At 43.5% G+C, this 12,500-nt stretch overlaps 1 protein-coding gene across 5 annotated transcripts in view; it reads left to right on the top strand.

Annotated features, from left to right (window-relative positions):
* LOC306927016 (transcription initiation factor TFIID subunit 4B-like) overlaps positions 1 to 12,500 on the top strand; it is a 30,445-nt gene that overhangs the window by 15,519 nt on the left and 2,426 nt on the right. For all 5 annotated transcript variants that reach the window (XM_079506593.1, XM_079506589.1, XM_079506590.1 and 2 more), the window contains 7 exons: positions 367 to 504; positions 936 to 1,077; positions 4,238 to 4,319; positions 5,293 to 5,462; positions 6,657 to 6,787; positions 10,280 to 10,405; positions 11,216 to 11,272. In XM_079506593.1, the coding sequence (XP_079362719.1) occupies positions 367 to 504; positions 936 to 1,077; positions 4,238 to 4,319; positions 5,293 to 5,462; positions 6,657 to 6,787; positions 10,280 to 10,405; positions 11,216 to 11,272 (846 nt within the window). The remainder of the gene's footprint in view (positions 1 to 366; positions 505 to 935; positions 1,078 to 4,237; positions 4,320 to 5,292; positions 5,463 to 6,656; positions 6,788 to 10,279; positions 10,406 to 11,215; positions 11,273 to 12,500) is intronic.

The raw sequence follows: 12,500 nt of genomic DNA, 5'->3' as shown, positions 1-12,500 counted from the left end.
CAAACTGAACAACCAATATGTCAATTTGAAGCTATGATTCCCTGCTTTCATATGATATGAAAAAAAAAAAAACGAAAAAAAAAAACAAATTCTAAAAAATCCAATGGCAGTCCCTCAGTCAAATTTAGTCACATTTGTAGAATTGTCTTCAGGTCTAAATGGGTTTAAAAAAAAGCACTATCTCTGCACTATCTCTCTCTCGCTGTTTCTGGCACAACTTTTGCCCCTACTGGTACTCATAGTAACATAGTCACATACATAGGGTTAACACGGACATTGCTGTTCCTTGGAGTGGTTGCACCACTCAAAAATAATATGCACGCTGAGATGTTCATGTTTCTCTGTCTCTCTTCTCCTGGTTGGTAGAAAAGCTTGCCGGCGGTCCGTCACCTGACGCCAGACCCCCAGCTGTTTGTCCAGCAGGCAGACCAGCCCAAACCGCCCAAGACCACCACTCTGCTCACCAGCGCCACCACCAGGCCGCTGCAGGCTCCCGGTCAGCTGGTAAGCCATTCCTTTGATGTTAAACCCATTTTGACCTGAGATTAGATTCTAAAAATGTCTTCTACATCCTGACAGTTTTCTGAAAAAGCTTCTATGTCAGTCGTTCTTCGATTTAAAAAAATAGCAGACCTATGTGTGCACGTGCCTGACCTGGAGTGTACATGGGGGGAAAGTGGGTGTCCATTTTTGTCCAAAGGTGCCCTCTTACGGGATTTCAGCCCCTGCCTCTCTAAAGGCTCAGTCATAGTCTGGATTTTCGGTGGTGAGGTGACCACCGTTAAAAACAGAGAGAAGGGCTGGGACGGTGGCGGTGATTTGCTCTTCACCGCGGCTCCGTGACGTCATGTTGTAGTTCGCTGGTTCACCTCACCACCGATAAATCCAGACTATGAATAACGCCTAACACTCTCTGCACGTCCCTCATGCTCCAGGTCACCCAGCAGTCCAAAGCGGTGACTCTGAGGGCCTCTCTGACGAGGCCGGCGGCCCAGCCCGGGTCCTCCAAGAACCACAACAACAGGCCTGTCTCCTCCATGAGGCACATGGTGCTCCAGTCACGGCAGCAGCACGCAGGTATAACCTCCAGGCTCATGGAAACCGTTTCGGTTGGTGGAACGTAACTAAAAAGTACAAGTCTTGAGTTATTTGTACTTTACTGGAGTTATTTGTACTTTACTGGAGTTATTTGTACTGTCCTCCCCTGTCTCCCTCTATCCCTTCATATCCTAACTCTATGTATGACACACGCACCGCAGAAGGGCTGATTACACCCATATGCACAGTGTTGGGAAAGTGGCTTTTTATTTAAAAAAAATGTTTTGTGGCTTTCGCCTTTATTTTATGGAGGGGCTGACAGGAAAGGGGGAGAGAGATGGGGGGGAAGACATGCAGTAAAGGCCGTCGGGATCGTGAGTCGAACCCGCGGCACACTGCCAGACTGGATTATCAGCCAAGGTGCCTGGACCACTGAGCCATGGCCCAGGCCAGAAAGTGGCTTTTTTTATGAACTATTTCAGTTCACAAATTTAAAAATTAACTCTTATAGTTTTTTTTTTTTTAATATAAATAAAGTCTGCTATTGGGAATGAACTCCAACCTTTGGGATTAATAAAGTGACAACTTTTACAATATCTCCATTACCATTATCCAAATGAAATCCAAATGATTTTGGAAATAATAGCTCTTTTGCAATGTGAAATGCCAGCAAATTCTTAATCATTTTCCTTGTCTTTTATGGGCACACTCGTGAAAGCTGCATGCTTTTATTGTGACGGCAAAAGTTTCTGAATATTCTCGTTTCTCACAGCCTGCATATCTCCGCGTGTTGAAAATGGCTGATCTACAAGTTCACAGCACACGTTGTGAGTTTGTAGAGCAGCTATTTTCAGCATGGAACACTTTGTACGACGAAGAATAAATCGGTCATTACTGCACTTCACTGGTCTGAGGTGGCCGGAGGGAGATGTATTTTGTTGGCCGTTCAAGGCGATATGGACACATAATAACCTGACTCCGCCAGATGGGGCAGCAGAGAGTACACTGTGTTTCCCCCTCCTGCTCCCATCTGGGAACTCTCAGGCAGACTTGATGGCCGGCCACAAAACGGCCTGGCCAATCAGCGGCAGCTAGAGGCGGGATCAAGGCATACACAGTGCTGCCTACACAGAGCAGGAGGGGGGAACACAGTGTACTCTCTGCTGCCCCATCTGGCGGAGTCAGGTTAGACGCATACCTCCTCGACTCAAAAATAAAAAGCTATTGGAAGCTATTTAAAGGACAACTTTAGTTTTTTTTCAACCAAAGTTCATGTTTTAGGTTGTTATTAGACAAAGTAAAAGATGAGTGTTATTTTCTTTTAATTTGCTGCTTTCTTTCGTTTTAGGGATTTTAGCTCTTTTTTTTGACAGGGGGCGGGGGCATTCGAACATGGGGCTAAATATGTATTTTTTTTTAACAAATTTGTATGGTGATTTATTTTTTTATTATTTACTATAGTCCTAATAAACCCCAGGGAATTACATCTGGCGACAGAAGATCACTGGATCTAATGAATGTGAAGGTAGCCTACTGGGGGAAGGCTTATACTGTGTGTGTATATGTCAGTTTGTCACATTCAATAGATCCTGTGATCTTTTGTGGCCAGATGTAATTTCTTGGGGTCTAGTTGTAGGACTATAGTAAGTAATAAAAAAAGAAATCGCCATAAAATTTGGTAAAAAAATACATATTTAGCCCCATGCTCGAATGCCCCCGCCCCCCTGTCAAAAACTAACTAAAACAAAAATTAACACTCACCTTTTAGTTTCTCTAATAACGACCTAAAACATGAACCGTGGTTGAAAAAAACTAAAGTTGTCCTTTAAACTTAGTTACTTTGTAGATTTTGATTACAAAGTAACTAGTAACTAAAGTTATGCTGAAGTGGTTATTAACACACTAACCACTTCAGCACTAGGCCTATAATCTGGTTGAAAACTAAGCATGACAACTAAATATTGTTTTAATGAAATCTAAGCAATGATGACTAAAACTAAGACCAAATATATTGATAATTTCATCAACAAATTAAAACTAGACTAGAATGTTGGGGAGGGACTAGTGGAGAACAGATCCAGTATAACTAAAAGACAAGTTATGTTTGGTTGCGTGCGCTCTGAAATTAGCAGATCTACAAGCTCACAAAGTGCCACGCTGCGACATGTGGGCTTGTAAATTGGCTATTTTCAGCATACAACCATGTGTAAAATAAGCCATTACGATGCCATCAAGCCCGCCAAAATACATTTTTGTATTTTGTATATAACGGTAGATTTAGTCGACTAAAACTAGACAAACTCAAATGTTTCAGATGACTAAAATGTGACTGAAACTAGCTTAAATCTTAAATTAAAGTAAAGCACAACGCTCAAGTGTAATATTGCGATTATACAACAGTTACCCTTAAAACAATGCCAACTCAATTTCCTTATAACTAAGATATTCACTAAATAAATCATTAGTCATTTTTAATGACACGTCAACACAACACTATTATTGTTCCTGGTTGACGTCAACACAACACTATTATTGTTCCTGCTTGACGTCAACACAACACTATTATTGTTCCTGCTTGACGTCAACACAACACTATTATTGTTCCTGGTTGACGTCAACACAACACTATTATTGTTCCTGGTTGACGTTAACACAACACTATTATTGTTCCTGGTTGACGTTAACACAACACTATTATTGTTCCTGGTTGACGTCAACACAACACTATTATTGTTCCTGGTTGACGTCAACACAACACTATTATTGTTCCTGGTTGACGTCAACACAACACTATTATTGTTCCTGGTTGACGTCAACACAACACTATTATTGTTCCTGGTTGACGTCAACACAACACTATTATTGTTCCTGGTTGACGTCAACACAACACTATTATTGTTCCTGGTTGACGTCAACACAACACTATTATTGTTCCTGGTTGACGTCAACACAACACTATTATTGTTCCTGGTTGACGTCAACACAACACTATTATTGTTCCTGGTTGACGTCAACACAACACTATTATTGTTCCTGGTTGACGTCAACACAACACTATTATTGTTCCTGGTTGACGTCAACACAACACTATTATTGTTCCTGGTTGACGTTAACACAACACTATTATTGTTCCTGGTTGACGTCAACACAACACTATTATTGTTCCTGGTTGACGTTAACACAAGACTATCTATTTTAGGTCCATTTGCTTTCAAACAGCCTCTTGTACACAACCCTCCTTCCAACAGAGGAGTCTTCAACGTCAATGCTGGATCTTACAGGTAGACCATACAGATGTTTGTTACACTATGACAACCATACAGATGTTTGTTACACCGACAACCATACATATGTTTGTTACACTATGACAACCATACAGATGTTTGTTACACTGTGACAACCATACAGATGTTTGTTACACTATGACAACCATACAGATGTTTGTTACACCGACAACCATACAGATGTTTGTTACACTGACAACCATACAGATGTTTGTTACACTATGACAACCATACAGATGTTTGTTACACCATGACAACCATACAGATGTTTGTTACACCATGACAACCATACAGATGTTTGTTACACCATGACAACCATACAGATGTTTGTTACACTATGACGACCATACAGATGTTTGTTACACTATGACGACCATACAGATGTTTGTTACACTATGACGACCATACAGATGTTTGTTACACTATGACAACCATACAGATGTTTGTTACACTATGACACCCATACAGATGTTTGTTACACCGACAACCATACAGATGTTTGTTGCACTATGACACCCATACAGATTTCTTTAACATTTTTTTTAACACCACAGATATTCCCTCATGTATAAACCTGTAGTATAATCTGATAAATACATCAGAGGTCTTATTGTCATATCTACGTTGACATGTTTGAACGATTGACTGTTCAAAAAGGGATTCTAGTTCTCTAGTCGCCACAACTGATTTCTGTCATTTGGATTCCATCCAATGCCGCGCACCGAAAATATGTAGATCTGCTATTTTTGGTCATTAGTTAATATGACTAGCAATAGAATACACGTTTAGGAGCATCTTCCAGAAACATGAACAGTCTCAGAAATGTCACGATTTCTTCAGCTGGTCGGCCTAAAGCATCATCATTACATTTCCAGTCTTATTCTGAGACTTTATTCTGTGTGCGTGTCCGTGTGTGTTTGCGCGCGTGTGTTTCCGTGTGCGTGTGCGCGTGCGCGTGTCGCCACCACAGAGAGGACGATGACATCAACGACGTGGCGTCCATGGCCGGGGTGAACGTGCGCGAGGAGAAGGCAAAGATCTTCTCCAGCGGCTGTGTGGCGGTGGGCTCTGTGCTGCAGTCCTGCACTGATGAACCTTTCCTGCCCGGCAGCCTGCTGCTGGAATACATCCTCCATGCTGGTATATGCACTGTATAGACAGACACCCAGGGGTCCTTGAGGGAGGTCCAGGGGGTCCCCAGCTAAATGTAGACTGGAACTCACCTATGCTTTCTATGGCATAGGCAGCTCCCGGCAGGATCGGCCGGGAGAAACTAGGCACAGCTGCGCGACATGAGACTAATTAATTAGAGCGACAGAGAGAGAGGTGTGTGTGTGTGTGTGTGTGTGTGTGTGTGTGTGTGTGTGTGTGTGTGTGTGTGTGTGTGTGTGTGTGTGTGTGTGTGTGTGTGTGTGTGTGTGTGTGTGTGTGTGTGCGTGTGCGTGTGCGTGTGCGTGCGCGCGTGCGTGCGTCAATTTAACAAAGGTGCAGACGATCCGAAATCAGCAGAGAGTGAGCGACGTTTGCACTACTCTATGCCGAATTGAAGTGAACTCGGCCCCAGACTTTTTTTTTCTCCCTGGTTTCCGAGGCTACGCTAAATGTGGATATTTACTGGGAACCAAATGGACCTTTGTGGGTCTGTAACTCTGAGCGTGTACAACTGGAACCAAACGGACCCTGACGGGTCAGTTTGGTTCCATTTGTACACTCTCAGAGTTAGACTAAGCGTGATTTTTACAATATAAATTGGGGGTTCCCAGAGATAGAAATGCCATCAAATGGAGGGGAGTCCGTAGCTCGAATGCATGTCAAACTGGGGGTGCATGTCAAGTGAGGTGCTGGCGTCACAAAGGGGTAATGAAAAAAATAAATATAAAGGGAAGCTTCCTCACACTAAGATCTGTGCACAATCAATGCATTTATTTTGCAAGCTTTCGGTCTATACTGACCTCCTTCAAAATAAATACATTGTGCACAGATCTGAGCGTGCAGAGCTTCCTTTTTTTTTTTTTTTTACTCGGGGGTCCTTGAAATTAAAATGGCTGAGAGTCACTGCTATAAAAGTCTTCTCTTATGGGGGTCCCTGGCATGTCCTTTCAAATGAATATACTGTCGATATTTTGACAAATAACAAAAAAAAAAAAAACTAGACTAAAATGTTAGGAAGGGACTAGTGGACAAGAGATCCAGTAAGTAAAATACATTTTACACTTGATTGCATGCTGGAAATAGCCGATCTACAAGCTCACAACGCGTCGCGCTGCGACTATGACTAAATGTGTCTGTCTGTCTGTCTGTCTGTCTGTCTGTCTCTGTGCGTCTCTGTCTCAGGGAAGCGTATGGGCGTGACTGAAGTGACTCCGGAGGTGACGGCCGTGCTCTCTCATGCCACGCAGGAGCGACTCCGCGGCCTCCTGGAAAAACTGACCACGATGGCGCGGCACCGAAAGACCCTCCTCAAGGTAACGGCACTGACAGACCCTCCTCAAGGTCACCACACTGTGACAGACACTCCTTAAGGTCACCACACTGTGAGACCCTCCTTGAGGTCACCACACTGACAGACCCTCCTCAAGGTCACCACACTGACAGACCCTCCTCAAGGTCACCACACTGACACACCCTCCTCAAGGTCACACTAGCAGACCCTCCTCAAGGTAACGGCACTGACACACCCTCCTCAAGGTCACGCACTGACAGACCCTCCGCAAGGTCACCACACTGTGACACACCCTCCTCAAGGTCACACTAACAGACCCTCCTCAAGGTAACGGCACTGACACACCCTCCTCAAGGTCACCACACTGACAGACCCTCCTCAAGGTCACCGCACTGACACACCCTCAAGGTCACCACACTGTGACACACCCTCCTCAAGATCACCACACTGACACACCCTCCTCAAGGTCACCGCACTGACAGACCCTCCTCAAGGTCACCACACTGTGACACACCCTCATCAAGGTCACCACACTGACACACCCTCCTCAAGGTCACCACACTGTGACACACCCTCCTCAAGGTCACCACACTGACACACCCTCCTCAAGGTCACCACACTGACACACCCTCCTCAAGGTCACCACACTGTGATACACCCTCCTCAAGGTCACCACACTGACACACCCTCCTCAAGGTCACCACACTGACACACCCTCCTCAAGGTCACCACACTGTGACACACCCTCCTCAAGGTCACCACACTGACACACCCTCCTCAAGGTCACCACACTGACACACCCTCCTCAAGGTCACCACACTGTGACACACCCTTCTCAAGGTCACCGCACTGACGGACCCTCCTCAAGGTCACCACACTGACACACCCTCCTCAAGGTCACCACACTGACACACCCTCCTCAAGGTCTCAAGGTCACCGCACTGACACACCCTCCTCAAGGTCACCACACTGACACACCCTCCTCAAGGTCACCGCACTGACACACCCTCCTCAAGGTCACCACACTGTGACACACCCTCCTCAAGGTCACCACACTGTGACACACCCTCCTCAAGGTCACCACACTGACACACCCTCCTCAAGGTCACCACACTGTGACACACCCTCCTCAAGGTCACCACACTGTGACACACCCTCCTCAAGGTCACCACACTGTGACACACCCTCCTCAAGGTCACGACACTGACACACCCTCCTCAAGGTCACGACACTGACACACCCTCCTCAAGGTCACCACACTGACACACTCTCCTCAAGGTCACCACACTGTGACACACCCTTGTCAAGGTCACCACACTGACACACCCTCCTCAAGGTCACCACACTGACACACCCTCCTCAAGGTCACCACACTGTGAAGGTAAAACTCTTCAATGTACCTGAACCTGTCCCGTGACCGCAGAGGGTCGTTTGGGCACCACAGACAACAGGAGGCACTGTGCTGAAGGAAGTCAAGGACTTCAAGTACCTGGGCTCATGGGTCAACTCAACCGAGTAAGATCTGAAAGTGAGGAAGGCACTTGCATGGAGGGCCCTGAATGGCATGACCAGTGTATGGAACTCTAATCTCCCCCGACAAATCAAACTCAGCTTCTTCTACGCAACAGTGGAGTCTGTTCTCCTATACGGCAGTGAATGCTGGACCCTGAAGCCAACCCTGCAGAAGTCCCTTGACGGGTGCTACACCAGAATGCTGCGTGCAGTACTTAACATCAGCAAGACTGTACATGTTACTAACAAGACTCTGTATGAGGGATTACCAAGGGTGAGCCAGAAAATAGCAGCCAGGAGAATGAGACTAGCAGGACACTGCCAAAGGCATCAAGAACTGCCAGCCAGCAAACTGGTGCTTTGGGAACCAACACACTGGCATCGATCACGAGGACGTCCTCGGATAAATCTGAAATGTTTGCAGCTTCATTTAAACAAAGCCCACAGATTAATAATGTAAAGTGGACTGTCATTGGCTGTTGGTATAATGTAACGTGGGTTGTCATTGGCTGTTGGAATAATGTAAAGTGGACTGTCATTGGATGTTGGTATTGATTGCGAACGCAGTGAGCATTTACTATGAGACCCAGCAGATCACGTCTGTGTGTGTGTGTCTGTGTGTGTGTGTGTGTGTGTGTGTGTCTGTGTGTCACGCTGTAACACCACCCGCCCACCACCAGAGGGCGCAGCTGTATCACACACAAAAACACACACACACACACATGCACGCACGCACACACACACAAAAAACTTAACTTAAAAAAAAACTTAACTTAAAAAAAAAACTTAACTTAAAAAAAAAACGTAAAAAGGAAAAACGCACACAAAAAACTTAACTTAAAAAAAAACTTAAAGGAAAAACGCACACACACAAAACGTAACTTAAAAAAAACTTAACTTAAAAAAAAAACTTAACTTAAAAAAAAAACTTAAAAAGGAAAAACGCACACACACAAAAAACTTAACTTAAAAAAAAAACTTAAAAAGGAAAAACGCACACACAAAAAACTTAACTTAAAAAAAAATGAACTTAAAAAAAAACTTAAAGGGTAAGACCACTTTTTTTGAGGTTTGGGTTGTGTAGTTACTTTGCCATGATGTAACTCCAAATGTGGACAAGAAATACAAAATAACTGCTCCAGTGATTAGAAATTCATAATTCAAAATATGCTCCTAATTGACTTACATTGTACGCTAAAACAGCTCTCAAAGTCACTCTTTTAGTACGTAAACAAACACAAACAAAGTTGATTCAAACAATATAGAGCATCACCAAAACTCATGGGGGGTTTTTTTTTCATAAAAATGTTAACTTCCTGTTGATTTGTCCATTTTATTGGGAAGAAAACCCGGACTGGATCCGTGGATCGGGATCCAGATCTTCAAATAGTAAAATCAACAGGAAGTTAACATTTTTATGAAAAAATAAAACCACATGAATTTTGGTGAAGCTCCATATTGTCTGAATCAACTTTGTTTGTGTTTGTTTACGTACTAAAAGAGTGACTTTGAGAGTGTTTTAGCATACAATGTAAATCAATGAGGAGCATATTTTGAATTATCAATTCTGATCACTGGAACATTTTTTTTAATTTCTTGTCCACATGTGGAGTTACATCATGGCAAGGTAACTACACAACTCAAACCTAAAAAGAAAGTGGTCTTACCCTTTAAAGAGAAAACTTTAAAAAAAAAAGAAACACGCACGCACGCACACATACACACACTAAAAAAATAACTTGAAAAAACATTTAATTTAAAAACACTTAACTTAAAAAAAACCTTAAAAAGTACGTAATTTATTCTAATTGTTGTTATTGCAATTTACGAGCTGCGTTCGCTTCCGCGTTTGCGCGTCTTACTTGTATCATATAACATGGGTTGTCATTGGCTGATATAATGTAACGTGGGTTGTCATTGGCTGTTGGAATAATGTAAAGTGGACTGTCATTGGATGTTGGTATTGCTATAATGTAACATGGGTTGTCATTGGTTGGCGCAGGAGGACAGGAGTCAGGTGCAGGTGAGTGACGTGCGCGCTCAGCTCAGCTTCATGGAAGACATCGAGACGCTGAAGAAACGCAGACAGGATGAGGAGGAGAGAGAGAGACTGCTGCGGATCGCCCGGGTGAGCACCTCGTTAGCAACAAGTTGACCCAGGTTGTCTGCAGTGAGTGGTGCAACAAGTTGACCCAGGTTGTCCTCAGTGAGTGTTGCAACAAGTTGACCCAGGTTGTCCTCAGTGAGTGGTGCAACAAGTTGACCCAGGTTGTCCTCAGTGAGTGGTGCAACAAGTTGACCCAGGTTGTCCTCAGTGAGTGGTGCAACAAGTTGACCCAGGTTGTCCTCAGTGAGTGGTGCAACAAGTTGACCCAGGTTGTCCTCAGTGAGTGGTGCAACAAGTTGACCCAGGTTGTCCTCAGTGAGTGTTGCAACAAGTTGACCCAGGTTGTCCTCAGTGAGTGGTGCAACAAGTTGACCCAGGTTGTCCTCAGTGAGTGGTGCAACAAGTTGACCCAGGTTGTCCTCAGTGAGTGGTGCAACAAGTTGACCCAGGTTGTCCTCAGTGAGTGTTGCAACAAGTTGACCCAGGTTGTCCTCAGTGAGTGGTGCAACAAGTTGACCCAGGTTGTCCTCAGTGAGTGGTGCAACAAGTCTACCCAGGTTGTCCTCAGTGAGTGATGTGACAAGTTGACCCAGGTTGTCCTCAGTGAGTGGTACAACAAGTTGACCCAGGTTGTCCTCAGTGAGTGGTGCAACAAGTTGACCCAGGTTGTCCTCAGTGAGTGGTGCAACAAGTTGACCCAGGTTGTCCTCAGTGAGTGGTGCAACAAGTTGACCCAGGTTGTCCTCAGTGAGTGATGTGACATGAGTCAGCATGGCTTTCTTCTTCTCCTGTCGGAATGTTGAACGATGCTCTATTGCTGTGTCATGACAGAGTCGCTGGACCTCAGACGACCCCCTGTACCAGCAGCTGAAACAACAAGCCAAAGAGGTATGCGTGAACTGTGCAGTTGATGTTGACAGCACATTTTGATTTAGTTTTTTTTCATAGTATTTTGAATAGTTTTCATTAATTTATTTTGTCACATTTTAGTCACCTGAAATGTTTTGGTGTTAAACTAGTTTTACTCGGCTAAATCTACAGCTGGTTTAGTTGACTAAAATTTATTTTGGCGGGCCTTACACTTGCTGAAAATTGCTTGTAGATCTGCTATTTACTACTGGATCTCTTCTCCACTAATAATAATAATAATAAACTTTATTTATATAGCACCTTTCATACATAAATGCAGCTCAAAGTGCTTCACAGGGCAGGACACAAAAATAGAATACAATAAAACGCAGTCAAATAGTTAAAATGATGAACAATGGCAAAGAACAAAATAAAAGTATAAAAACATAGAGAAAAAATAAATAAAAACACACTAGTCCCTCGCTAACATTTTAGTGTACTTTTCATTTGTTGATGAAATTGTCAATATATTTAGTCATAGTTTTAGTCATCGTAGCTTAGTTTATATTTCGTTTTTATTCTGTTTTCCTCAGTGTAAACTCTGTAAAACGGTATTAGTCGACTAACATTCTCCATCGTAGTTTTAGTCGACAAAATCAACACCACTTCTCACACAAACACTGGTAAAGGTGCTCAATCACTGATGGTGCTCGAGCACCTCGTCAAACATTATCGATTCAGCCATGTGACATGATCGATATATAATATCTCTGCTGTTGGGAAGAAACCACCTAACTCCAAAATGTTAATATTTTTTTCAGGAAATTAAAAATATACGTGAAGAAAACCTTATATTTTGAAAACAACGGAATACATGCCTCATCAAAGTTGGAGGGTACAATGGAGTTAAGAGGTTTTGTCCCAAGCGCTTTTCATTGGTTCAATATACTTTTCATTGGTTCAATATACTTTTCATTGGTTCAATATACTTTTCATTGGTTCAATATACTTTCCATTGGTTCAATATTTTCAAAACAACACACAGACGGTAAAGGGTGTTCAATAGCACGGATTTATGCAAAACAAAAATCAAAAACCTCAAAAATGGAGTTTGGTGGTAAGAACAAGCTTGTAGATCTGCTATTTTCACAAGGTTGGGTCCCAGGGGCTAAAACGTTTGGGGACCACTGGTCTAAGGCCCCATTTACACTGGCAGCCAAACCTAGCCTGAATCAGATCTGTGCCACGACCAGATTGGAATCTGATT

This window comes from Electrona antarctica, assembly GCF_951216825.1.
Source record: "Electrona antarctica genome assembly, chromosome: 7".
Classification (NCBI taxonomy): domain Eukaryota; kingdom Metazoa; phylum Chordata; class Actinopteri; order Myctophiformes; family Myctophidae; genus Electrona; species Electrona antarctica.
Note: the sequence above shows the minus strand (reverse complement) of the source record. Positions and strands in the feature narration are given on the sequence as shown.